The 26,759-nt window shown below is 45.2% G+C and overlaps 1 protein-coding gene across 2 annotated transcripts; it reads left to right on the top strand.

The window, feature by feature from the left end:
• The first annotated feature begins 7,647 nt into the window (after positions 1 to 7,647).
• Positions 7,648 to 26,516, top strand: BBS2 (Bardet-Biedl syndrome 2). 2 transcript variants are annotated; one of them, XM_061468969.1, is made up of 17 exons: positions 7,648 to 7,793; positions 8,907 to 9,134; positions 9,714 to 9,839; positions 10,113 to 10,175; positions 12,858 to 12,935; positions 15,434 to 15,538; positions 16,006 to 16,092; positions 17,393 to 17,528; positions 19,424 to 19,563; positions 20,358 to 20,496; positions 21,065 to 21,236; positions 22,283 to 22,412; positions 23,272 to 23,403; positions 23,942 to 24,079; positions 24,526 to 24,638; positions 25,321 to 25,469; positions 26,096 to 26,516. In XM_061468969.1, the coding sequence occupies exons 1-17, from the start codon at positions 7,677 to 7,679 to the stop codon at positions 26,200 to 26,202; spliced, it is 2,160 nt and encodes a 719-aa protein (XP_061324953.1). In that variant the 5' UTR covers positions 7,648 to 7,676; the 3' UTR covers positions 26,203 to 26,516. The 2 variants fall into 2 exon arrangements, with proteins under 2 accessions (XP_061324953.1, XP_061324952.1); XM_061468968.1 differs by lacking the exon at positions 8,907 to 9,134 and having other exon boundaries at positions 7,649 to 7,793.
• The last annotated feature ends 243 nt before the right edge of the window (positions 26,517 to 26,759 follow it).

Consider the following 26,759-nt stretch of genomic DNA (forward strand, 5'->3'; position numbering starts at 1 on the left):
CGTGGTGGGGACAGCAGGGAGGGATGTCTGGGACCACCAAGATGTTGGGGTGTGCGCGTGTGCGCGTGTGTGTGTGCGCGTGTGCGCGTGTGCGCGTGTGCGTGTGTGTGTGCATGCAGAGAACAGCCAGCTCTCATCACACCGATGGCACCCACCTTGGGAGTGCTGCTTCTCTCCCATGGGCTGGTGGATTCACTCAAGGTTGACCCCCCCCAGCCCCGCCTTTTGCCTAAACCAGTCTGCCAAACCCCCAGATGTCTCAGGAGGTGCTTTGATCATGGGGCAGTCACCACTGCTCTTTGTCCCTTCCTCACAGTGAGGAGATGGGGAGCTGGTACAGTGGAGTGACAGGGATGTGGTCCCTACCCCAGACCCCATCTGATGGCTCTGACATCCTTCCCAGGAGCGGGACCAGGAACAAGCTGGACTGGCTCAGCCGGAGCCTCCATGCCCTCCCAGCGCCTCGGGATGGCAGCACCCACGTCCCCTCTGCGCCGTGCTTGCCACCTTGGGGCCCTGTCTCCTTCCCAGCTGCAGTGCTCCATCCCACTTGTCTGGGTTAATTTCTGTGCTCCATTAGCCGGGTGTGCAGGGAAGACAGTGGTAGGTAAGCTGCCATCATCCTGGTCAACTCCTCCAGCGGGTTTTACCCACCCACTCTAAAGAGCAGTGAGGCTTTGGGGTGGAAAGTGCAAAAAAAAAATGATGCTTCCCAAGATTTTTGGTGCAACGAAGACCTGTCCCATGGCCAGGAGCATTGCCAGCCCTGGAGCATCCTTCCTTCTCACCCCTGGGGTTTTTGTGTCTCGGTGGTACCCCATCCTGGCTGCCCCAGGCTCTGAAACTGCTTTGCTTTTGGGGTTTTATCTCTCCTGGGTTGCTGCCCACAGTGCTTGGCTAAAGTGGTTTGTTGGAGGTGATGCTAATCCAGCAGAAACAGAGGGCCAGGGAGTATTTTTACCACCCAGCTGTCTGGGCATGTCTGGAGCTTGTTGGGTGACCTGGTGCGGAGCAGTGCCAGCGCTCCGACTCAGCGTCTCTTCCAGCCCTGCCAGGCCAGGGTGGGAAATTGGTGTGTAAAAGCCCGAGGAAGGCAGAGCTGATAGGCCCCTTCCTTTGCCACCTCCACCTCGGCAGCAGCTCCTCAGTGCCCTGGCATGCCAGCCCTGCAGTCATGCTGCTGCTGATGCATTAGGGCGTGATGGCAGGGGACGGTGCCAGGGATCAGGTGAGTGCCAAGGGTGTCAGTTGCTCCCGTGGGAGCAAGGAAACACAAAAGTGCCAGGAAACATGTGCAAGTGGCCACATACTCTCCTCGGCTATGGCCCCCTGCACTACAGGGGTCACAGCAGAGGTGGGACTCCTCCTTGGGGTCCTGCATGTGCTCTGCTCCTGAAATAGCCACCTGAGCACTCCCACAGTGTGGAAGTGCTTCCATTTGAGTCATGATGGATGCAAGGAGAGCACCAATGCCACTGCAGTGTCTGCTGTGTCCTCCCACATCACCTGGCACCCTTGGCCACACAGCAAAGCCATGGTGCTGGCAGACTGCCCTGTCCCTGGCTGCTGGTGGTTCAGGGGTGTGGGGACGGATGGCCCCTTCACAGTGGTCCTCCTCCAGAACAATGTCAGCTGCACTGTGCAATCTCTGCACTAAAGGATGAGGTGGAAAAAAAGCTTTCCATCACCTACTCTCAGCTCAGGGCCCTTTTTCCCTTCTTTCCTTCCTACCTTTGCACACTATCTCCCCAATAATGCAGGGCTTGGAGTCAGGGCTCTGGGAGGTCATGTACTGCTCCTGGTCCATTCTGTAATTATTCTGGGACAGGGCTGGTTGTGAATTGGACACATGTCAGCTGGGCCATTTCTGGGAGCAGCTGGTAATTGGGGTGATGTGCTGCAGAGCTGGGACCCCGAGGAGACCTTCCCACTGCTTAAAAATCCCCAGTTACAAGGCCCTGCAAGCCCCAGTTCACCTTCTGGCCCCTGTTGTCCATTTGCTGGGCGAGCATGTGAGTTCCTCATCATTTACTATTCACATACATTCATTATTCATGTATGAGGGTGGTGAGGCCCTGTCACAGGTTGCCCAGAGAAGCTGTGGCTGCTCCATCCCTGGCAGTGTTCAAGACCAGGTTGGATGGGGCTTGGAGCAACCTGGTCTAACGGAAGATGTCCCTGCCCATGGCAGGGGTTTGGAACTGGACGAGCTTTAAGGTCCCTTCAACCCAAACCGTTATGTAATTCTATGATTTAAATAAGCTTGATGCTGCTCCCCACAAACAGGTGCCCTGTGCAGCAGTTACCTGCCAGCTTTTGCCATGCTGGAGCCATATGCCTTGGCTGCTATGTTCCCCTGTGTGGGATTCCTGGCTCTGTCCCCCAGCACATCCATGGCATCACCCCAAGACTGCCAGGCAAAGTAAGTGGGGTGAGTCAGCAGGATGCTCCAGTGCTCGAGGCAGAGCCGGATATGATGCTTGCTGGTGGGATGATGATGGCTGAGCTAGGGTGATGGCTCTGCAGGGCATGGCAAGGACAGGGCTCCCCAGAAAGGAGTGAAGGAGCCTGGTAGCCTTCAGGAAGATGCATTGGAAGTACCTATCCCTGTGACAGGCACTTGCAACACCTGGGGAGCCTAGATCCAACTGGTGAAAGGATGGTGCTGGGGCTGGTGCCAGTGACTGGCAATGACTCAAGGCTGGTGCCACACAGGTGAGGAGAAAGGCTCTTGAGGAAGTGACCTGGCACAGGTCTGCCCTGACTCCTTGCTGAAGGATGTGCAGCTCCAGTCACCCATAATCATACAGGGGCACGTGATGAACCTGTTTCTGCCTCTGTTTGCCCATGATTTTCTGCAGCCACTGCATCACATTGCCTTCAAGGGAACCTGCTGACAACTACAGGTCCTGCTTTCCCCTCTCTGAGGGGTGATGGGCACGTGTCTTCCCAAAACACCTGCTCCAGGCTCATCATTCCCTCCTGAGCAGTGCTGGGTTTGGTGACCTGTCTTTTGCTTGGATACAACATCCCCTGCAGTTGTGTGGTAACACATCATGGCTCCGGTGGATATGGACCATGGGCAGGTCCGCTTCATAGCCAGGCAGCTATGAAATGAGGGTGGGCACAGCATGGAGACCCCAGGGTGCAGTCCCTGGGGGTACACTGCCCCTCATGTTGCCTGCTGTTTGCTGGGAAGGGTGCTGATGCCTCTAGCACCCAGCAAACACCCAGCACCCCAGATGCTAAAAGCCAGCAGTAAGCCACAGAAGCGATCAGTGCTTAGAAAGCAGCTTGGCTTTGATGGGTATCTTGGGTTGTTATTTGCTGATGATAAACAAGTGTTTAAAACACAGGAAATAGGTGCTGATGTCATTTTGTCAGTGCTTGCCAGACCTTTGGCAGAGGAGGAAGGGTGTGAATCAGTCATCACCTCCCCTGGAAAGCCATTCCCAAATGCTCCGCGTGTACATAGGCAAAGCCTTGGAACTCATTTGAGAGTAAAACCGGATTGGTGAGGTGACATCACGCTGTGGAGGCTTCTTTCCTTTTTTTTTTCCCAGAAAACAGTGAGCAGAGACTTGTTCTGGTCTCAGTGGCAGACATGAGCTAAGCCCATCGTCTGCTTTCCCTCCTCTCTCCTTCCCCGCTGCCTGCTTTCCTGCCAAACCCCTGCACCTCCATTGCAGTGTTGGGAAAATACATGCCAGCTGGTGCTTCTCCAGATTCTCAGCCATCAGCAAATACATGGTGTGTCTCCATTAATCTGGGTGAATGCCCTCCATGGTAGGCTTTGGTGTCCCACCATCATATCGGTAGCAATAGAAACACACCTCCAGCCAGGGCTTGCTGGCAGCAGGAAGGGATGAGATTTTCATTAAACAGGAGCTGCACTGTGTGCAATCCTACAATGCTTTCACAACCCTTCAGCATGCTTTGATGTGGGCTGTTTGGGAGCCACCTTGTAACCCAGCTGGCTGCACTAGGACTGGGACTCACAGATCTAGGTTTCTGAGCTGGGCTCAGCACCAGCGCAACCTATGGCTCCAGGCAAAGGCTTGATATCTATTTCTGATTTGGAAATAAGCTACCAATAGCACCTTCCCTTTGAAAAAAAAAAGAGCATGGAGAGGGTGGTGACTTGGTAAAGGGAAAGGAAGAAATGCTGAGCCAAAGGTCTGCAATTGGGTCCAGGAGTGTGAGCCTGACCCCACAAGCTTACCCTGGTTTTGTGGTGTGCATCCTGAGGGACCCCAGCACAAGGCAGGAGCTCCTGCTCGGTGGTACAGGGTTTGGGGGCTGGGCAATGTGCGTTCAGGCATGCCTGGAAGATGAAAGGGCTGATTCTTCTTTTGATCATGAAATTCTCATTAATGTTAATGGGAATTACTTCAAGGTCTAACGAGGGCAGAATTGCAGCCCCCAAGGGGAAGAAGGGGGTGAGGACCAACCAAGCTTTTGCTGGGAAATAAAAGGGCTTCAATTTACCTTGTCCCTCGCCTGTGAGAGAAGAGCATTGGTGGCCAGGGGCTGCCCAGCATCCCTGCAAACCCTCCTGGAGAAAGGGGGGTCCTCAGGTGTCCCCCACCTTGCTCAGCACTGCTGGCACCAGCACAGACAGGATTTAAGCATCACCTTAATTCTAGGCATCATTTTAACTCACAAATCTAATGCTTTCCCACTCTACAATTTGGATTTTCTTCTCTTTGTTTTTCTTCCCTCCCCCTCCCATCTTCCCTTCGCTTTTGTGTCTTTCAGGTTCCCACAGACTTCAAACTCACCTGCTCCAACTACATGCCGCCTCCCCAGCTGAAACGTGACCTGAAGTTTCCAAGTATCATTACCTTGGGCATATTTAATTATTTTATTCCCATTTAGTTGCTAATTAGAAGCGAAGAGTAGAGGGGATGAGTAATCCCCGGGGATGTTGAGCAGCCACTTGCCTGAGCTTGCAAAGAAAACACCAACCACCTTAGTATAAAGGCGTGAAATACAAGGATGTGGTATTTTCCTTCATGTCTTCATAGCCTTGCTCTTGAGATCCAGAGACTGTGGTTGTCTGTCCAGGGAATGATTCATGCAGCAGCTCTTCCCATCCCTTTGGAAGGCATCTCCTATCCTAGGGATGTTCATGGAATGGGGGGAGAAATGCTGCTCTGGCTTAGGCAGCAAACGTGGGATGGGAAAAGAGAAAAGCCCCTGCAGATAGCAAAGCTGGTTTGCTGCTGCTCAGATGGGCTCAGTCTTCATTTTCAGAAGTATTTCGGTGTGCAGATGCAATTTCTCATCCCTCCCTGCTCCTCCCAACCATATTATCCCCTCCTGGGGGGCTGGTGATGGTTATTTTTGCCAACATTTTCCCAAACTCTGAGCTCTGCTCAGCACTCCCCTGCCAGGCAGATAAAGGCACAACGAATTTTTTGTTAGATTGGAAGTCTTTCAGCTACTGGGTGTTCTGCTGTCATGGGCAGAGTCTCTGTGCAACTTGCCTAGAGAGCCAGCAACCATTACCACGAATGTTTGATTATACTGATATAATTTATTGTATGATATGATATGATATGATATATAGAAAGTTCTATTCACCCAGAAACTAGAAAAGAGCAAATAGTGGTTATAGGGCATTGCCTTGGGACTATGCAGGAAAGAGGATGGTGATAACCCCATGCTGGACGTTAATACCCTTGCTCTGTAAAGAAGCTGAATAACTCCTTGAGTACAGCCACACTAACTCTGGCTGTGCAGCAGTGATTCTCAGGGGCTCAGTGAGGATTCTGTGGGATTTCCCCCCTACAAAACTGGGGAAAGGGAAGGACTCCTGTCCTGAGTACTGCTGGATGGCTATGGGGTGGTTGCTGAAGCACAGACTGGATGCTCTACATATAAAATAGATGACAGACCTTTCAAATGAAGGAAAGTGAATATTAAAAGCCATCATTTTCTGGATTTCAGTGTTCAGTGTTTCAGAGCCAGCAAATTCAAAGTGGCAGCTGTAAGAGGCAGCATAATTTTACTATACTGCAGATGCACCAAATCCAATACCATAATTAGACATACAAAATAATATTTACAGCCTAGACTATACATATTTAGTGAGAAGCTGGAATTTTCATCCATTTACAATTTTACCAGCCTATAGAGGTCTCTGACCTCAGTTTTAGCCCCTGTTTGCTTGGTTGGGATTGCAATCCAGCTGGAGATACTTCCTGGGAGGGCAGTAGCGTTTGCTGGGCTTGAGCAACACCAAGTGTGTGTGCCTGAGTTCATCCCGCTGCGTTGCCTTTGTGCTCCAGTACCCAAACTGGCACCCAGTGGGGGAGACCCATGGTGAGGCTGCACTGAGACCTGTGCTCACCCAAAACAGGTCCACAAAGAGGGAAAATACCCTCCTCTTTAATATGCCAGAAGTGATTGCTGCCTTGTTCTCCACAAGCATAATGGCACATTGATAGAGCTGCCAGGAAAAGCTGGTAAAAAAATAAAAAAGAAGAAGAAAAAGACGGTTGTCACATTTGGAGTCTCATGATCTCCACGCAAGCGCTGTCTGTGAGAGCCTTCCTTCATATGCAGGGCAGGAACACTGCTGCTGGCCAGGGCTTGGCTGATGCACAAGTAAAAGCCAAATGGGATGTGCCTGCCAGGTTTCCTAGAAACAAATGAATCCTTGCCTCAAGCCTGTGGCCTCTGCAGGAAAGGGCTGTTGTCCCAGCACATCCTTCTCCAGACCTGCCTCTTGTTGGGATGGGGGTGATAATGTGCCAGTGAATGGCAAGTGCTGGATTTGGTAACTGGTCAGAGACTGCAGAGAATTTATGGCACTTGTGATGTTATTGGGTTAAAATTATTTCTCAAACCCAAAATAATTTAAGAATTTTGAAAATCATGACCTTGAGAGAGCACTTCGCTATCCAGCCTGTGGACAGGTAGAGGGGGCCCTGGAAACCCTTAAGGGATCTCGGTACTGAAATCCATGCTGGGATGGGAACTGACACTGGGTTTGGTTATACTGGCTTGCTCCTCCTCGGTTCGAGGAGGAACCAAGCACCGGGCTACTAATGGAGGTGTGAACAATGGGGAGTGCAGCAGCCGGGGGGCAGCGAGGGCTGGGCAGGGGGCTGGGGACAGGGAGGGGACATCCCATGGCCCCAGCTGGGTGCTGCCCCCCTGGGATTGTGGTGCTGGTGTTGAGGCTGCTGTGATTGCCCAGAGGGCAATCGCCTCTGCCCTCCTGTACCCAGGTTCCCCACTTCCCCTGCGATGCCCCCCAGCTTCCCTGACCTCTGCAACTGCCCCCCCCCCCCCGTTTTACACCTCCAGCACCTCCATCTGCCCCACATCTTCCCCATTTCCCCCCCTTCTGCCCCTATCTGCCCCACGTCTTCCCCACCTGCCCCCTGCATCCATAACTGCTCTCAGTCCCACCCCAACTTCCCTAGTTCCCCCGCAACCTCCCTCCCTGTACCCCAACCGGCCCCCCCCGCGGCCGCCCCGCCTGACACCGCACGCCCAGCCCCGCCCCGCCCCTCCCCGCCCCGCTCGGCGCGGCCCCGCCCTGATGCAGCGGCGCCTTGGGCTTGCGTACGGTGCGCGGCCCCGGAGCATCCGGCACCTGGCGGTGGGGCCTGGTGAGGCCCGGTAAGGCCTGGCCGTCCCTGCATAGCCCGCCTGGCCCCGCCATGCTGGTGCCCGTGTTCTCGCTGAAGCTCAGCCACAAGATCCTGCCCCGCATGGTGGCGCTGGGCCGGTACGATGGGACGCACCCCTGCCTGGCGGCCGCCACGCAAGCGGGCAAGGTAATGGCGCAGCCTCCCGGGCTGGGGGCTCCCCGGCCCCGCTGAGCTGAGGGAACCGGCTCTGCTTGGGGGTTGCTCGGCCGCGGGGTCCCTCCGCACGGCGCCCGTAGCGGGCCTGCGGGCCGCGGCAGAGACCCGCGTTGAGGCCTGCAGCCTCCCGCGTGGAGCCGGCTCGGCGGTGTCCCGCTTCCCTCGCTGTCCGCTGGGCTGGGGCTGCCCATAGGCAGCGGGGCGGCGGCAGCAGCTCATAGCGGTAACCCAGGCTGCTGGGGCATGTTTTGGAGTCGTGGGTTTAAGGCCTGGTGCGAAGGTTCTGCAGATGATGCCTTGCCGAGCAGGAAACGCTGTGTGCGCTCTGTTTGGGTTTGAGATGTAAACAGCAGAGGGTTCATCTTAGTGCAGCCCAACTAAAAACAAACATAGGTTGAAGCATAAATCTACAGTGGCATTTGGGTTGCTGTAAATACAGACATGGGTCATCTGGGATGCTTCCTGGCATTATTACTAATTTTATTTTGGAGCCTTTAGGAATGGTGTAAATGAGGGCTTGTTTGAGAGTTGGACTGTGCAGCCACAAAGCAAAGGCTGTTAGGCATATCCTGCAATCCCCTGAGTCTGCTCCAAACAATTACGGTGACTGAATGTTAGTGAGAACAAAAACTTACATATCACAGGCCCGTCTTTAAATTAACCATCTTCACCAAGAGATGGAGGTTAGCGATACCAGGTAATTTGTCCTAAGTGTTTGGGGTTTTGGGGAACTTTGTTAAGAGCTGGCTGTAATTTGCTCAGGTTGTTGTTGATCCTTTTAGTTTTGCCTTCCTCTGAAGAGTTCTCGGTGGCCACTTCCAGAAGCATAAGTATGGTGGCACAACCCCTCTGGCCAGAGGAACGTTTTTCTTGCCATTTCCCTTTTTTTTGGCATAGTTTAAAATGAAAGTATAGCTGTCAGAAACAGTATTGTCAGCAATCCCCCCATTCTTTTGTCCTCGCTTTGACTTGTTGAGTGCCCTTCCTCCCCATCACAGTTATTACCCAGACAGTAGTCTTTACTGTTTGTACACAAACACATATATGCTTTGTGATAATATCTTTTTATCTTTGTTACTACAGGTTTTTATTCATAATCCTCATGCCCGTGGGCAGAGAACAAGCACAAACCGAATGGTGCAAAGTAATCAAGACTCTGACATTTCCCTTCTCAACATTAATCAAGCAATCAGTTGTCTTGCTTCAGGAGTGCTGAACCCTCAGCTTGGTTATGATTGTCTTCTGGTTGGAACACAGACTAATTTGTTGGCTTATGATGTGTATAACAACTCAGATTTGTTTTACAGAGAGGCAAGTTAATTTAAATGTCTGTTTTTTCTTTTCTTTCCATTCTAACAATGACAGTTTTTACATTACTTTGTCAATGATTTTTTGTTGCTCAAATGCTTCATCACTGGCAGTGTTCAAGGCCAGGTTGGACAGAGCCCTGGGCAACGTCATCTGGTGTCCCTGCCCATGGCAGAGGGGTTGGAATTGGATGATCTTAAGGTCCTTTCCAACCCAAACCATTCTGTGATTCTAATTACGCTTGTGTTCTTTACATTAATTATATACTTGGTCTAGTGGAAGGTGTCTCTGCCCGTGGTGGGGGGTTTGGAACTAGATGAACTTTAAAGTTCCTTCCAACCCAAACCAGCCTGGGATTCAGCACACTTTGCTTTAGAATACCTGGAATATTTAAAAAGTATGAATGTGATACATGTCTTTGTATGCACATGCAAGAACAAGCTTCCATAACGTGTCACACGTCACCTGGCAAGGCAAAATTCAGAAAATCTAGAACTCAGACTGATAGTGGTGACGTTTTGATTTCTGTACTCTGATGTCTCATTGTCTGCTGTTTCTTTTTCCTTTGTTGTATATCTTTAGGTTTCAGATGGAGCCAATGCAATAGTCCTTGGGAAGCTGGGAGATATTTCTTCTCCAGTTGCTATTATTGGTGGAAACTGTGCCCTGCAGGGCTTTGATTATGAAGGAAACGACCTTTTTTGGACAGTAAGGTTGCATATAATGCTTTTGATGCTATTACAAGATTCTTTCAATGGCACTAATTCCTCTTGAATTTTTTATTATGATAAATATTAATTTGGCTGTTCATCTTTCTTAATTTATCTTAGACCTTAAACTGTGTTTTGGTCATGTATTCAGTGCACTCAGGTGTTGCTTGAATGTTGGCTATGTCAATTGTTCTGTTGTTTTTGAGATCATGAAATTAGTTTAGCTTCTGACAGTGATCATCAATATCAAGGACCGTCTTTCTCGTTTTAGGTTACTGGAGACAATGTTCGTTCATTAGCACTGTGTGATTTTGATGGTGATGGCAAAACTGAGGTTTGTAGCGATTTATGTGTGTTTTCTGCTGTTTTCATGGTCTTGTAGGGAAATGATAATAAGAAACCATGTGTTATCAAATATGACTGACTTATATTACTAGTTGAAGTGGAGTTATGCCTTCTTCAGCCTCTGGTCCAGCGAAGACAAATGCTCAGCCCATGTCTCAGGAGCAGCAGTGGTCTCTGGCACTATTCAGGATGTGTAAAACTAGGCATAGCTGGGGTCTTTACAGCATTACAGCCTTGCTTTGGTGAATTGGTTGCTAGCTTTAATGGAAAAGTTCTCTCATTTTCCTTAACTACACCAGGAGAAATACACTGAAATGCCCGTGATCATAAATTGCAAGGCATCTGTTTTCAGTGGTATTTCTTGAATGTGGTTCTAAATCCTTTTTCAAGTTTCAGATAAAAAACTAGCGAGCATCTTATGTGTAAAAATGAGCTTGTAAAAATCTGTTCTGCGAAGAGCTTCCTTATGATTGTTAAGATTAAGAAATCCATCTTCACATCCAGTTCTCCCTTTTCTTCATAGTGACATGGCTAAATGAAATAATATTTGCTTTTTTGATTTAAAATAAAAATAATGTGTAACAGGCATCTTCCTTGTAAGTAGGAAAGAGCTGCCATTCTGATAACGTAGGCTGCAAGGGATGATAGATGAAGTTGTGAATTTGTATGGCATTCTTCGTTGTAAATGTTCTTTCATCCTGAGTGAATCAAAGAATCATGCTTATAAATCTTCAAGGAAATCGATGGCTTCCTAGTATATACGTCAGATACAAGTAAATATGATGTTAAATCACCATGTTAAAAATACTAAAATACTTGTCACCTGTCTTGCAATTTTAATCATAATTACTTAAGCTTTTCAGTTTAGTTCCCCCAGAATCCTAATTTTGAATGTCTACTTGGACTGTGGTATTTATAGTGACATGTAAAGGGCCTCTACGTCTCTTATGTGTTACTCTTATGTGTTACTTATGTGTGTTTGCTTGACTGGGGTCTTCCAGAAGTGAGACAAAATTCAGGTTATCCATTCTTTTCTTGCACAGCTTCCCCTAGGGTGTTTTTTTTTTCCTGTGTGCTGAGAGGTAGTTATAGAAAGTAGAGATAGTGTATGAAGATTCAGAAACTGGGAAACTGATCTGTGGCACTAATTGTAGATGTTTTTCACTTGTGCTTCTAAATTGTTTTATTTTTGATACTTTGCTTTTTTTTTCTCCTTGAGAAAAATTCATTCTCAGTGGGTGGTATAATGTGATTCTGCTTTGAGTTAAGCAGAGTTGGGTGTGTTATCCAGCTACTTACCGTGCCAGTTAGCCCAGCGTGCATTTGCTGATATTTTTTTAGGGTTCTTTTAATTATTTAGGGTTTTTTTTTTTTTTGTCTTATTTGTGGCATTTGTGAAACTGCCTCTGGATTAAAATTGGAATTCTAGGGAAATACACAGAAATATCTTGTTAAATTGTTTATCAGTTTGTGTCTTGTCTGATAAATGGGTGTGCTAGCTTAATTTGTTCTTCCCATCCCCATAAAACATGTCTTCATTTAAAATTGACTGATTTTAAAACTGCATGAATATACTTCTGTCATTTAGTAGTGAACAAAAACAATTTACTGTAGTCACTTTCTTCCTTGGGTTTTTAGAGTGATACAGATTAATTCTTCTGATCTTGCTCAACATTTTTTAGGGAAGAACTTTTTCCCTGCTTTTTCAAATTCCAGTCTAGTGGCATCAAAGGCACTGAGGTGGACAAGTTGAATCAAACTAAATTAAACTCCCATCTTCTATTCACCTCTGGGAAATGCAGCATCACTGGTAACTGTTCCAGGATTCCATGTTTTAGCTGGTCACTTTTTGCTGGTGATTGCAACTGATCAAGAAATCTCTACCTCTTACATTTATTATTTGTTGTAAATGATTTCAATAGCTACAGTAACCTTAGCTTGGTGTAATTTAATTTGTCATGGTTGGAAGCATCTTTACTTGGAAGGAAAAAAAGAGCAGCATTTAATCTTTTTTTTAAAAAAAACACATGTCCTATTTGTATAATCATTCACACTGAGTTAAAGCCCATTTTACCCATGATTTCAGTAGTGCAGCCACCATTTTGGTTGGAGGAGCAGCAGTGGTTTGATACTTGGATTCATTAGTTTTGAGGATTTTTTAAAATGAGGTATGTTCAGTGCTAATCAATGATTTTGATATTTTTTTCCCCAGCTGTTTGCTCACAGGCTAGTAACTGGGAGTTGCTGTTTCTCTGAAATAGTGTAGTACAAGTCAGAATTGAGCCGCAGGTCTTCTGCTCCAACAACAGGCAGCATAGTATTTTTGATGTGTACAGTTGCAGTTAGGAATTGGAAGACTCAATCTTTTACAGCGAGAAAAGAGTATAGCCCTAGTGTTCCTAAATATATTTTCTCATTTTTACCCAAGATATTCCACTGTGCTTTTGTAGAGTCTAACTTGACAAAACGAGGAATAACACTTGATCAACAGGAGGCTTCTGAAATGGTGTCTTGGCACAGGGTGCCTTTTGTTCCACTGGCAACTTTTCACAGAGCTGTTGAAACTTCTCTGTTGCTGTAATTGGGATATTTATTTCCTCCTTGGGCACTTAAATCCTTTTGATTTCCTTAGGTCGAAGAACTATTCTTAAGGTAGACTATTTTCTTCTAGCTTCTTGTTGGCTCTGAAGATTTTGACATCCGGGTGTTCAAACAAGATGAGATCGTGGCAGAAATGTCAGAGACGGAGGTAAATTGCTTCTCGCTAGTGTTTGTTATAATTGCTGGTGAAGCTGATACTGGTTGGTGGTATGGTGAAGCTTCTCTGGTTCAGATTTATTGTGAAGTTAGTTATTTAACCATATGGTACAATATCTATTCTGCTAGAACTGCAGAAGTTTAGAGTTTGATAATAACTTTCATTATGCATGTTTTTTTTGTTGATTTTTTTTTTCTGTTTTTTTTTCTTTGTTTATTTACGAGCCTTTCACCAAGTTGAGAAAAGTAACTGCTGTTCGACTAAAAGTCAAGGCCCTGTTGCAAGGTTATTAAGGTTACTGGGTTGTGAATCTCTTAGTGCCTTCTGAGCAAAAGAATGTCTTCTGCAGGTTTCCTCAAATGCATTGACACAATCACAGTGAAGTAACTTGCCCCTGTGTATATCCAGATAAGTGAATGGCAGGGTAGAAAGGGGTGCCCAGGCAAACAGGGCTGCAGTTCCTAAAGGAAAGAATGGGGTAGAACGTGTGGGTTTACAGAGAGATGAGTAAAAGGTGTAGAAGTTGCTTTATAACCAAGAGAAGATCCTCACTGTTAAATTTTGGTTGCTTGGAAGGGAGTAAAGTACTGTTACTGTTGCCTTTAAGAGTTTGCTTAGTCTTTTTGTGCCCTTCTGGGCTCAGGGTAGAGTAAGGACATGTTACAGACGTTTGTCCTTAAAGATCTGAGGTCTCCCTGTTGCTCAAGTTGGGACTAAAAAGCTTAGTTATCTATTAAACCACTTAAGAAGCGCTATAAAAGACAAATCCGTGCAGTGTTCTAAGAAAGGAAGTTGTTGCTGTAGTTGGAATTAGTAATACATTGTAAAACACATTAGGCCTGTAATACATTCTGCTGTCCGTACAGTGGAGTCACGGTGTGATTTCTAGTTAAAGGGAAGTTAAAGGTCTGTCCTTGTCGTGTATGATTTGTTTCCAAATCCACAGTAGAATGGTTTTAAATTCACACCTACAGTGTCTTAGGGGGCCTGTCAGAGTCCTACTGTCCTAATTTAAAAGGACACAGCTGCACCTAAACCTTTCCTTTGAGGAAGGTAAATTCAGGGAACAGTGGCTTTATACACTGCTTGTTTTGGAAGGCTTGAATAGTTTGCATTTCCTTTGGTTTAATAACTTACTCTGATGAAACTAAAGCCATAGACTGTTGTGATTATTGAATTTATAAATGGACGGTCAGATATAAAGGGAGTATTGTGAGTTTCTGACTGTTGCTGGGGTCTTCTGTCTTTACTGGATGCTGAAAATGTAGAGGGTTATGATACTTGGGAAAGGCTTTATAGAAGATGGTGAGAGGGGATGTAGAGGTTTGGAAACCATGTTTTATAGTAAGAAAACTAAGGAGCATAGTCAGTTGAGTTTAATTAAGAAGTTGGTGAAGCTTTTAATTTAAAGAAATGTCCTGTACTATGTTGTACAAAAGACCTGACAGATAATTGCAATTGTTCTTCCTTACATTAAAATCTCTAGTCTTAGTGCATGGAAAAACCTGCATTTCCAAGCACTGAGAGTCTTAGCTCAATGAAGAATCGTAAGGTGATGGGATCTTAACTCAGCCTGTGAGATGCAGGCTGAGTTATGACTCTCAGGTCTTTCCCTGGAGCTGTTACTTAGGTAGTACTTAGCCTGGTGTTCTAATTGCGTTCCAGGGAAGCCTGGCTGTGCATTTCCAGCTCGCTAATCCTGAGCAAAGATTTTCTACCAATGCTGTAGGGAGCCTACAAGGATGCTGAAGCGGGACTCTTCGTTAGAGACTGTACTGATAGGACAAGGGGTAATTGGTTAAAACTTAAACAGGGGAAGTTTAGGTTAGATACAAGGAAGTTCTTTACTGTAAGGGTCGTGAGGCACTGGAATGGGCTGCCCAGGGAAGTTGTGAATGCTCCATCCCTGGCGGTGTCCAAGGCCGGGTTCGACAGAGCCTTGGGTGACATGGTTTACTGTGAGGTATCCCTGCCCATGGCAGGGGGGTTGGAACTTGATGATCTTAAGGTCCTTTCCAACCCTAAATGTTCTATGATTCCATGTCTCTAGGACTTTCCCATCCCATGTAAAGTTAAACTCTTTGGCATCCTCAGCTCCTGAAGCTTAAGGAGTGTTGTGTGTTTGGAGTAGGTTTTCAGTGATAATGTGTTAGCACTGATGACCCCAGAAATCCTATGAGCAGTTATGTTGCTGCTTGTTGTAGGAAATACTTGGTCGAAGTACATAGTTTGAGGACAATTCTGCAAATCTTTGTTGAAGTGTATCTTAACACTGGTAATTCAGCTTGTGTGAGGAAATCCTACAGGCCTTTGGTGATTTCAGACTGATTTGTAAAAACCGTTGCATCAGTACTCAACTCTTCCTACAACAATTTTTCATTTAAATACAGTTTTCCTGTCATGTAGAGATTGTATAGTCTGTTCTCTGCTACTTAAGTTGTAGAAGTTTACACTCCTGTATCCCCATTCTCCTTCCTTTCTCCTCACAGACTGTTACTGCACTTAACCCCATGTGTGGCAGTCGGTTTGGTTATGCTCTTTCTAATGGAACAGTCGGAGTTTACGAGAAGACAAACCGTTACTGGAGGATTAAGGTTAGTCTGGTGTTGGAATAGCATCACTTTCGCTTGAAGGCTGCTAGGAGGTTTGATACCTTATCTTGAGTTGTTCTGATGTTACCCTGACTCCTTTTGATGAATTCAAAATCTTCTGCTGAGCATAGAACTTAATGTAATTTTGGTGTTACAAAATTTGTATTTATGTCTAACTATAATTATACATACATGCAAAATTAATACTGTGTCAGTTTCTTCAGTGCTTTTGGGACTGCTGGCGATGGTTTAAACAGGCAGGGACACCTTCCACTAGACCAGGTTGCCAGGGAAGCTGTGGCTGCCCTATCCCTGGCAGTGTTCAGGGTCAGACTGGACAGGGCTTGGAGCAACCTGGTCTAGTGGACAGTGTCCCTGTGCATGGCAGGGATTGGAACAGGGTGATCTTCCAGGTCCTTTCCAACCTAAAGTAGTCCGTGATTAATGTGTTCTTTGTGTTTTCTCCTCAGTCTAAAAACCAAGCGATTAGCATACGTGCATTTGACCTGAACTCTGATGGTGTATCTGAGTTGATCACTGGCTGGTCCAATGGGAAGGTGAGTTTATACAGAGGTGAAATGAAGAGCTGTAAATCTGGAAGCTATGTCTGAACAAGGCTGTGAAATTATCTGAATGAAAACAGCCACAAAATTAAAAAGACTGTTGAAAACTGAGAACTATTGCAGTAAACCTGCTTTGGCTGGTGAATCCTGTGCCAAGTGCAAGATCAGAGAAAAGCTGATCTGCTTAGCTCAGATTCAGTGGTTAAGGTGTGGTAAGTTGTTTCTATGGCAGCAGATATCATATGCCACATCCAGGGGCTCCTGAGGGCCTCTTCAGCTGTCTTGAGGACATGCTAATAATCCTCTGGGATGTTTCCTCAGTGTTCTCAAACATTTTCAAACAAAGCATTTATGTAACAGGAGAGCAGCATCAGTCTTGACTGTGCAAGATTAATCAAGCATTATTTAATTTTATTTGAAGGCATTCTATACAGCTCTTAAGCCTGTTGCTTGATATTCCCCTTTGCCAGAAATGACTGTTCTAGCTGCCAAATCTCTCCTGGACACAGCTTGCCAGGTTGTTGTTTTTTTTTGTTTGTTTATTTGTTTTTTTGTAAAGCTATGCTTTACAACCTCTCCTCCACATCTCTCATTACTCTTATTAGCCTGGGGGAGTTTAATTAACTTCATATCAAGCCAGCAATCTAGAGCCCAGATATGTTGTAAACTTACGCTGGATTAGGTGTATAACATTGTTAAAGAGAGAAGCTCTCCTTCATTTACTCATTTTTCTGTTTTTTTTTTCCACTGGCAGGTTCTTTCCTGCTTCTTGTACTGAAACAGTCTTTAGCTCCTAGAAAGAGTAATGCTGGGTCCTGGGCTTTGTAAAAAGACAGCACAGAACTGAGCCCCCCCTCTTTCTTCTTTATTGAAAGATAATTAAAGATTGTGGTATTTGTGTATAAAAATAATTCACCACACAAGGTCTGCAGCTGAGAGGAAACATGGTAAATACTGCATCAAGCTTATTTCTGGTTTAGTCCCATCACTGCTGCATTCATGTGTACATAACCTTGCCAATGCAGACTAGCAGTCCTCTTCTTTGGTTCCTCTTGTTTACAACATAGGGAAGCATCTCTGAAGAGCAGCTCCTTCTAGCTGAGTCTGTCCGGAGGTCATGTCTTGATGGTATTTTATTTCACAATGTGGTGTTCTGATCAGTAGAGCTGCAAATTTACCTGCTGTTCTGTGAGCAGAGCTGGTTTTTGATTAACAGTTCAGGGTATGGCATGACATCTATTTTGGAGTTAGCTTTTCTATTCCTGATGTGTCTTGGAACTCTTTGTTCTTCCAGGTTGATGCACGCAATGACCGAACTGGGGAGGTCATCTTTAAGGACAACTTTGCTTCCTCAATTGCAGGAGTGGTGGAGGGGGATTACAGAATGGATGGGAGCAACCAGTTAATCTGCTGTTCAGTTGATGGTGAAAGTAAGAGTGCTGTTCAGGTTATTAATTTAATACACAATAATATCAGGCACATCACATTATCTCAGATTAGCTAAATGTTATTTCAGTTCCACAGGCATTTTTTCATGCTGAGTTTCTTTTGCTTTATGTTAAGAGAATTTTGAGTTATGCTTATCTGCAAACAGGATTTTGAATATTACCTTCCCTGTGATAATCAGTGTGAATTTCATTATGATTTAAGAAGCATCAGAATTCATTTGCCTAAAGCAAGAAGTCCCGTCCTAATAATGCAAAGATTAACTGCATTCAGTGCAGATTGTTATTCTTCAGGCAACATTATTATAGGTGAATGTATAGAGTATCTTCTTGCCTGTATGTGATGATTTTTTGGTTGCTTTACAGTGGTTAAAGGTGTTTAGAAAGCTAAGGAGCTGTGTGTGTTGTTTTTCTTCTAAACATGAATAGTTCTTCTGTGAGAAATTTTAGATGTTAACAGTGCTTTGCTCCCTGGAAAATGCTATCCTAAGACTGAAGAACCAGTGGGTTTATCCCACCATGCATTCAAGAAGTCAAACCTGGTTACTATGAGTAGGTACAAATATGATCACAGTTTATTTGAATAAGCTTAGCATGAATTTACAGGGATGGCCTCAGAAAAGACACTGGTGTGATTATCTGACTGCTTGGCGTCAGTGGGCTGAGACAAGTGGGTCTGGCACAGCCCATTTGGAACAAAAGCCTGTCCTTGTTAAATACCAGGGTGTTTTTCTGCCTGTCTTAATCACAGGCTGTGGGGATTTGCTGTGCTTGGGCTTCAGCATTATAAACCTTATTCCCAAGCTTACAGAAGGGGAATATTGTACTGCTCTGAAGAAACCTTGTCCTAGCAGAGCTGTGTATGTTAACATCACTGAACATGATCATCTTTTCTGATGAGTCTGTCATAAACAAACCTTGGAACATTGTGGATTCCTCTAGGCTGGAGCGTTTAGGTGTTACTAAATAGTAAAATAGTATTAAATAGTTGCTGGACTATGCATTCTCATAGTCCATGTCGTTAGAGTTCTGTTTGTGGCCAGCATCCTTCCACATGAGGTGTTCTTTTGTGTTTCTGTCTTGCTCTTGTTTTAAATGAATGATTCACTCAGAAGTAATAAAGCAGGTCCTTTCATTGGAGGAGAGTGTGCATGCTGAGTGCTTTTCAAGTTCCCTACAACTTTTTATGGGGCAGCAGCAGTCATATGCAGTCAGGCAGCATACTCTTTGCAGGCAAAATATGCTTGTCCCTCACTTTCATTGTCAGTTGCAGTCAGATCACACAGCCCTAGAGCAAAATAGAAGTTTATAGCAAGCTTTTTTGTCCCATCTGCTTGGCTCTTCTGTCTCCAGAGGCAGCTGGAAATATTTCCATAACTCTGCTCCACTGCGATACTTCCAGGCCTTACCCCTTGAAGTATACCTTGATTTGGGGAAAAACTAGTGTGGCTGACACCACTGGCTGACTGACAGTGACTTGAAGTCACTTCCAGACAGCAGCAACTCCTCTGACCAGGTCTAGAAATCCAGGTAAACGTTCTACTAATTTAGCATAATTGCAAACTTGTCTAAGCACCTGAAAGAATGATTGCAGTGGGAATCCTGTGGCAGAAGAACTGGGCTCTGCACTTGTCTGGTTGGGTGAAGACAGCTTAAAGGCAGGTTGGAAATACACCTGTTTTCAAATGTGCAGTTCCTTTGTTCTGATCATCTGGAAAGTCAGAGCCTCTGCGGGTGTAAATCACCACTCAGATTTTCAGCTGAAGATCAGAACCAGTGTTTGCTGCTGAGGTGGTACAAGGGGGTCTTGTTACAGAAATGAAAGATTTGGGAAAGCTGTGAAAAGCTTTGCTGAAATGAGCTCTTTTGTTTCTGTACAGTCCGAGGCTATCTGCCAGGAGGTGAGGAGATGAAAGGAAACCTAATGGATACAAGTGCTGAGCAGGATCTGATCCGAGAACTTAGTCAAAAGAAACAAAATCTGCTGCTGGAATTAAGAAATTATGAGGAAAGTGCAAAGGTACTATTTAAGCAAGATCTAGGGCCGAAACATACCTTCCTGTTGCTAGTAAATCAGGAGTAACCTGGGAAGTGGTTATGGGGCAGTCCAAACAAATCAGAGCTGTAACCTTTGGGGTGCAGCAAGATTGTCTGCTGTGGCTTTCTCCTTCTGCATTTGGCTTGCTCCTTGTGTGAGCTCAGAACTTGTTTTTTGTATTTTAGTAAGTAACATTTTCCTTGCTCCTTCATCCTGCCTGAGCAGTTGTGCTTGGGGCTGGATTCTGTCCAGCCCTGTGCTTTGGCTTATAGCTGGAAATTTTATTTTTAAATGCATAAGCCATCTCAGGAGCCAGAGGGGCTTGTGTGAGACGATCAGGTAATTGTGTGAGAACTGGCAGCGCTGTCAGGGTATGGAAAGCACACTTGTGCGTGATGGTGAAGGCACAGAAATAAAGAGCTTCAAAAAACAGTCTGTGGAAAGCACAAACATATTTGAATAGTAGAAGACCACCACAGCAAAAGCATGGAGTTAATCTTGCACCTAAAGTTGAATAGATGTTAAATGCTTTTCTGAGTAAAGGTTTGGGTACAGACCCTGATCTTCGTCGACAGTAAACCACTTGGAATAGATTACAATCAAGTGTCCACATCTCCATGCGTAATCCAGCTGCTGTATATAGCTGTGTGAAGTCTGGGAACTGCTGTAACACAACCTCCTGCAACGAAAGAGAACTCACTTACGTGAATGTTTTCTAGGTTGCTTGAGTGAAAATTTTGACATTTTGATACTGCAGGGTATATGTTTTGCAACAGGTCGAGCTGAACACTAAGAAAATAGATGGGCAGAGAGGTGTGATTCCAGCAAATACCCAACTCCAGACAGCCCTCTTGGTTAATCTGGGCTCTGACAGCCGGTCTGCCCATGTGGAGCTATGTATTTCCACCACAAATGGTGAGTGGTAACCTGCAACCATTGACATTCATTTCATGTGAATTCATGCAAACATTTAGTTATATTTAGCTGATGATTTGCCTGTCTCCCCTTTATTGTCTGTAGTATCCCCTTTGTGGCTGCTTTCCTTTCACAGAGTTTTGAGTCAAGCTGTGTTCTTTTGATGGGTCTAAGGGGAGAGGAGTTTGGTGGAATTTGTTTCTTGTTATGTGTTGTTTTCCAAGGCAATTAGCGTTTAACTTGGATGAAAGAGTCTTGGTGATCCCTGAAGTACTACTCCTTGTGTTGACTCTAAACAGTAACCCTGTGCTAGTGAGGGTACTGTATGAATGCAGCTGGACTTCAGCTGCCTTTACATGCAAAACTGGAACTACCCCAACATACCAAATTCATGTGGCACCACATGTGCTGAGGATGCAGTCAGGTCCAGATGTGACAATGCTGGTCACTTGGGTTACTCAGAGGAGGTGTGTAAAGAGTTGATTATGCTTAATACTGAAAATAGTTGTGGTTTGTTGCCAGAGGACAGCTTTTAATTTAGGAACTGCTTTTACTTCCTGTTGCTAAGACACAATCATCCGTGCTGTGCTGATCTTTGCTGAGGGCATATTTGAAGGAGAGAGCCATGTAGTACACCCCAGTCCCCAGAATCTCTCAGGCTGTATTCGTGTTCCCCTTACACCAGCCAAGGATGTTCCTGTGGATTTGCACATCAAAGCCTTTGTGGGTTACAGGAACAGGTGAGTTTTGTGTTGTGATCTCCCCTGGTTCAGAGCCAAGTGTGTGATCACAATGCAGCAATGATATGGCTTCATGCTTATCCAATGGGAAGTGCTCCTTTAATTCCCTGGTGCCCCATTTCTCTGTGTTACTGGAAGGAGAGCTTAAATGCTTTTTTAAAAATACTGTTGCACCTTTGATGCTGAGCTCTTCTCCAGACAAAGTCTAAATGCTCTGGAGTCACTGGGACCTGTTGTGCTCTGGCCCTGCCTTTAGGGGAACAGCGAGCAATTGTTGGGCGGGGGGGGGCATGCTTTGTTGTGGGTCTCTGGAGGGAGGAGAGGCAGAAGCTGTGTCCAGGCTGCCTGCTTGCAGTGGCTGCCTTTCCATGCCCCAAGTGGTGGCTTCTCTGTGGGAAGTACTTGAGCAAGCCTGGAGACACAGTGGTGTCTTTCAAGCTACAAAGTAACTTGTTTTCAGAGCAAATGGGAAGTACCATAGGCTTGATTTCAAGCCCGGACTTTGCCAGTTTTCCGTAGAAATAAAATGACTCTTCACATGCACTTGGAAACAACTTGTCCCTGCTCACATCTGCTGGACCTGGCAGTGCCCTAGGAAGCTGCATCCTTTCTCTGAACCGGGAGGCATATTTTGAGAGCTAGCCAGCCACTGCAGAAAGAACCCATGGGACTGAATTATAGTTTATTTTCTCTATCTGTTTTTATTATTTCCTTTAGTAAAAGACTTCACTGAACCTGTAAAGAAAATATCCAGTCACATTGTAAAATCATAAATGTGTTAGCCTAGAGAGTGTATTTCATTGGAAGGATTATGGAAAGTGTAAGCAATGGGGATGAGTTTTTTAACCTTATCACCTGATGTGATAAGCCTGGAATTTCCAAGTTCCAGTGTTTTTTTTTTTTTCCCCTGGGAAATGGTAGGCAGCCAATTACGTAGCTTAAAGCTTCTGATGTCAGTAGCCAGCTAGGAGGAATCAGGAGCTCTTGCAATAGGTGAATCTCTGGTATGTCAGTAACTGTCTGTTTTCCGTTTGGATTGCTTCCAGCACACAGTTCCATGTATTTGAGTCGACAAGACAGCTTCCCCGCTTCTCAATGTATGCCCTGAGCAGCCCAGACTCAGCCGCAGAGCCCCTGAGCTTTCTTAACTGTACGATGAGCGAGAGGCCACAAAGGGTGAGTTTCTGCCCTGTTTCCTGTTTTCAAATACTGAGGAGGTGGGGGGTTTGCCATTAGCTTGAGATTTCCAATAGCAAAGGAAAAAATTGTGCAATGAACTGCACTGCTGGCCTTTAGAGTTTGTGTATTACAATTTGTCTCGATGCTTTTTCTTCCTTGTTTAAAAGATGTCTCAATTGAGACATTCCCTGCTTCAGAAGTTCCTACAGGAACTAATGGCCTGAGACCATGAGGTGTTTCAGAAATTAATCTTGTTTGCTGTGTGACAGCTGATGGAATGCCAGTGGCAGGAGCCCTGTAGTGAGTGAGGAATTCTGTAAGTGAGCAGAGAGCTGGAAAAAGGCAGTACAGTGCCCAGATAATCGCTCACTTTCACAGCAGATGAGCAGCAGTGCTGTAGCTTTGGTTCTGAAGGATCTGAATTGCAGGATGGCAGTAATTGGAGCTAGTAATTTCCCTCATAACTATAGGGCTCTGCCATTTTTACATGACCCTTATTGCATTAAATGCTCAAAGCAAAAACAAGATGAAACTTCTCTTCAACTTCTTGCAGTAGAACCAAGCCTTGCTTCCCAGCTTTCTCCAGTCTCCAGGCCTGGGCTCATGTTTTGACACTGGGCTGTGATCTCTGGTTGTTGGATTTGATTTTTTTTTTTTTTAGGAATATTCAGCTTTGGAGCAAGGATTCAGCTGTTCTTATTCTAAAAATGGATTTAGGAGATGAAACTTAGTAAATTAAATTTCTAAGGCACTCTGAACAGAATGCCCTGGTGTACATCATATGCAGAGGTAGTGCATGGTTCTCCAGGCTCTCCACACAGATAATGGCTGATGCTCTTCATAATTTTTTTGCAAGATTGTTATGTGGCTGAATCAGAGCTTCTTGCTACCGGAGGATGTGGAATTTCAGAGCGTTCCCTTTCAGGTTTGCTTCACTTCCCTTCGTAATGCAGGCCAGCTCTGCATCAAAATCAAGCCTGGCGGAGAGGTGAGTACCTTCATGAACAAGGGGAACGCCCGTTTAATTATCTTCCAGTGAAACTTAAGGGTGGTGCCAGTATGAGGCAGTAAAAATTAAGGATGACTGAACAGGCAGAGAAAGTACTAATGATTTAGGGATGCTTTTGGAAACTTTTGGGTCTATTTACTCTTAGTTGGCAAAATTCCAGGGCCTGTTAATGAAGAAAGATGCTTAGCCTACACATCTGTAGGCTATTTGTTCACACACAGAGTGGTTTCAGGGAGTGGTTTCAGGGAGCCATAATTTGAGGCACAAAAGCTGCGTGTAACTTCTGCAATGGTCTTGTATGCACAGATGCCTCTTTGGCCCAGGCTTGGATAAATGCTCCTTTCAATTCAGTGTCTCCTTGTGTACTGAAAGCCCTTGAGCTTTCTCATGCAGCAGTTTTGCCTCTTGATAGAGTGAACTGCTTTGAGCCTGGGTTTGAGAGGCAGTCCTGCTGGGCAGTTCTGGGAGATACTTTGGCATTGAAGAGCGCTGAAGTGCTTTCTTTCCTTTCTGACAGATTTCCATCCATACGGATGATATTGATCTAGCTGGTGATATTATCCAGTCCATGGCCTCCTTTTTGGCCATTGAAGACCTGCAGGTGGAAGCAGATTTCCCTGCCTACTTTGAGGAACTGCGAAAGGTGTTGGTCAAGGTGAGGAGGTATCAGGCATTTCTAAATTGGCAGCCAAGCAGCCACTGGGGATGTTTTTATGAGAGGATCTCTAAACTGCTCTGTCTTCATGGAAATCGGCCAGCTAAGGCTTGCTGTATATTCTGTGCCAAGGACAATGGGGCACCCTCTGCTTTCTGTTTATTCAGGCCCTTGGTCATCAGCAGTTGATCACTTAGTGTAAAATGTTTGGGAGACTGAGCTATGAATTTGAGTGCGGGCATAAGGTGTGTATATCTCAGTCTGATCACCCCAAGGTACTGTTCTGGCAGGCAGGGAGGTTAAGGCAAGAAGAATGGTCCCAGGGATGTTGGTAGCTTAAGTTAGGATGTTATTTCCTAATACACTTGGCCAAGGTTTAGCTTGAACTATTACCCATATGTCCAGAGTGCCAGGGGCCCTTTCTGCTGACTGTTTGCATTGTACAGGTGGATGAACACCATGCTGTGAACCAGAGGCTCACTGCCGACATGGCTGAACACTCCAGACTCATCCGCAGCATGCTGCTTCAAGCAGAAGATGCACGATGCCTGGGGGACATGTGAGCAATTGCTGCTTACCTTGTGTGTGTTTTGGGTTTAGAACAGCCAGTCTTTGCTTTTCAGGCAGAAAAGAACAAAAACCCCATTTGTGTAATACAAGGGTTGCCTAGTTACAACTCTGCAGAACTGGTTCCTTTGCTGGTCCCGCATGAGCTCCCCTTGAGCCTTGTCTTGTTCTTCAGGTGGAAAACCAGTCTGGGGAAGGCAAAAGGGCAAGGGTAGGGGCTTAGCATAGAGCCCATTGTGTCAATCAGCCTTGGGATGGTGAGATACATTAGAAAGATATACTGAGGGAAGAAGGCAGTAAAAGCTGTCTGTGGTGTATGAACTTTTGAGAACACCAAGAAAGAAATTTTAGGTGTCTTTTCACTCCAGGTTGCTGTGTTATGCAAATGTCCTATCTTTACTGTCAAGAGAGGTCTGAGCAGGGCAGTGCCACTTTCACTGGGGAAAGTGGCATCTCCTCTTTGTGTTGCCTTATGAAGTAACTGAAAAACTAAGAGTAAAAAATAAGTATAACCAACATGTGTAGACAAGCCTGTTGACTTATAGCTGGCTGACATGCGGGTAACCATGGTAGCCGTTGCAACCATGTATTGCTACACCTTTATATTGACAAACCAGGAATGACTTTCTTGTCCCCAGAGATGCAAATAACTGGACTGATTGTTTCCCCTCCAGGAAAAACATGAAGACACGTTACATCGAGCTGTATGATCTTAACAGAGATTTAATAAGTCAATACAAAATACGTTGCAACAATCACACAGAGCTGCTGAATAACCTGAAAGCTGTGAATCAGGCAATCCAGAGGGCTGGGCAGTTACGTGGTAAGTGTGTGTGTGAGTTTGAAGGGAACGTGGACTCTGGGACCATAGTGAGGCAGATAAGATGGATTTGGAGGCCACCTGGGTTAGTTAAGTGGCTTCAGGGTTGTTAGCCTGAAAATAAATCAGTAGAAGTAATCTTTCATTTTTCAGGCCTAGCCAATTGCCTGTAACAGTCAACTGTGAGTGCCCAGTATCATCTGAGATCATGATTTTAGAACAGTGCAAAGCGGTTTCTAGCTTTCTGGATGGTACAAAAATTGCTAGTTTTGTTGAACACAATTTTAAAAGCACTTTTTAAAGTGTTTTTAAGTTCTTGTTTTTATTAAGCAACATTATAAATTAACTGTCAAGTGGGGCTGTTTGTCTGTATTACTAGCTCTGTAGGTCTTTGGGGAAGGAGGTATGTTTTTGTCTATTTATGGCATTCCCTTTTCAACAAGTCCTTTAAGCTCTCCTAAAATAGAGCTACAGACAATTCTTCAAGGAAAGGATTTTATTTATGCACTAGAAAAAATGTGTGTGTTTAAAAAATATTTGAAAGAATCCCCTAAATCTTGAGAGATGTGATCAAATTAGTATTTTTACTAACTGAAGCTTTTTTCTTTTTTTTTTTTTCCTCTTTACAGTTGGCAAACCTAAAGCACAAGTGATCAGTGCTTGTCGGGATGCAATAAGAAGCAACAACTTTCATACACTGTTCAGGATAATGCGTGTGGGAGCAGCCCCTTTGTGAGAAGAGAAGCAGGACTTGCACAGAGGCAGCGTTTGCAGGCAGATAACAGACCAGGAACAATAAACAATTTAGTCTCCTACTCTCTAGCATGAACTCATTGCAAAGGTAGCATTGTAGTTAAGCTATCAGGTGCGATGTTATTACACAAGTCAAAGCTTCGTGAAGGAAGCATTAGTTTAAGTGTAGATGTGATATTTATGCAAGACAGGTATAACTTCAGTTATTTTTCTTACAGTAACTTATTTATGTATTTTAATATATTTTGTAGTTAAGGCATTGTCCTTTTTCCATTAAAACATAGATTGGTTTGATAACTTTTGTTCTGATTTAGCTGGGAGAGATGCATGTGGTTAAGTTTATTTGCTGGAAAGATCCAAGCATTTCTGGTTTTGCTGTAATGGTCTCTGCATACTAAGCACGTAAACACTCTGTGCTGGAGAGTCCTGCTTGTCATTGCACGGAAGTGCTGTTTTCTGTGTAAATTTTAATGCAGTGCGCTAGAAGCACCAAAGAGTAACATCTCCTTGCTGGCTTTTAAGCCAGGTCTTTGAAAGCCG

The sequence above is a fragment of the Pezoporus flaviventris genome, unplaced genomic scaffold (assembly GCF_033815535.1).
Source record: "Pezoporus flaviventris isolate CSIRO_AGI_PZ_B2104156 unplaced genomic scaffold, CSIRO_AGI_Pfla_v1 ptg000054l, whole genome shotgun sequence".
Taxonomy (NCBI): Eukaryota; Metazoa; Chordata; class Aves; order Psittaciformes; family Psittacidae; genus Pezoporus; species Pezoporus flaviventris.

Excerpts from the sequence above, each read along its gene's own strand:
- BBS2 (XM_061468969.1), top strand. The coding sequence starts at position 7,677 with ATGCTGGTGCCCGTGTTCTCGCTGAAGCTCAGCCACAAGATCCTGCCC. Across the intron at positions 12,936-15,433 it reads CAGAAATGTCAGAGACGGAG|ACTGTTACTGCACTTAACCC; the intron begins GTAAATTGCTTC and ends TTCTCCTCACAG. Across the intron at positions 17,529-19,423 it reads CTGTTCAGTTGATGGTGAAA|TCCGAGGCTATCTGCCAGGA; the intron begins GTAAGAGTGCTG and ends GTTTCTGTACAG.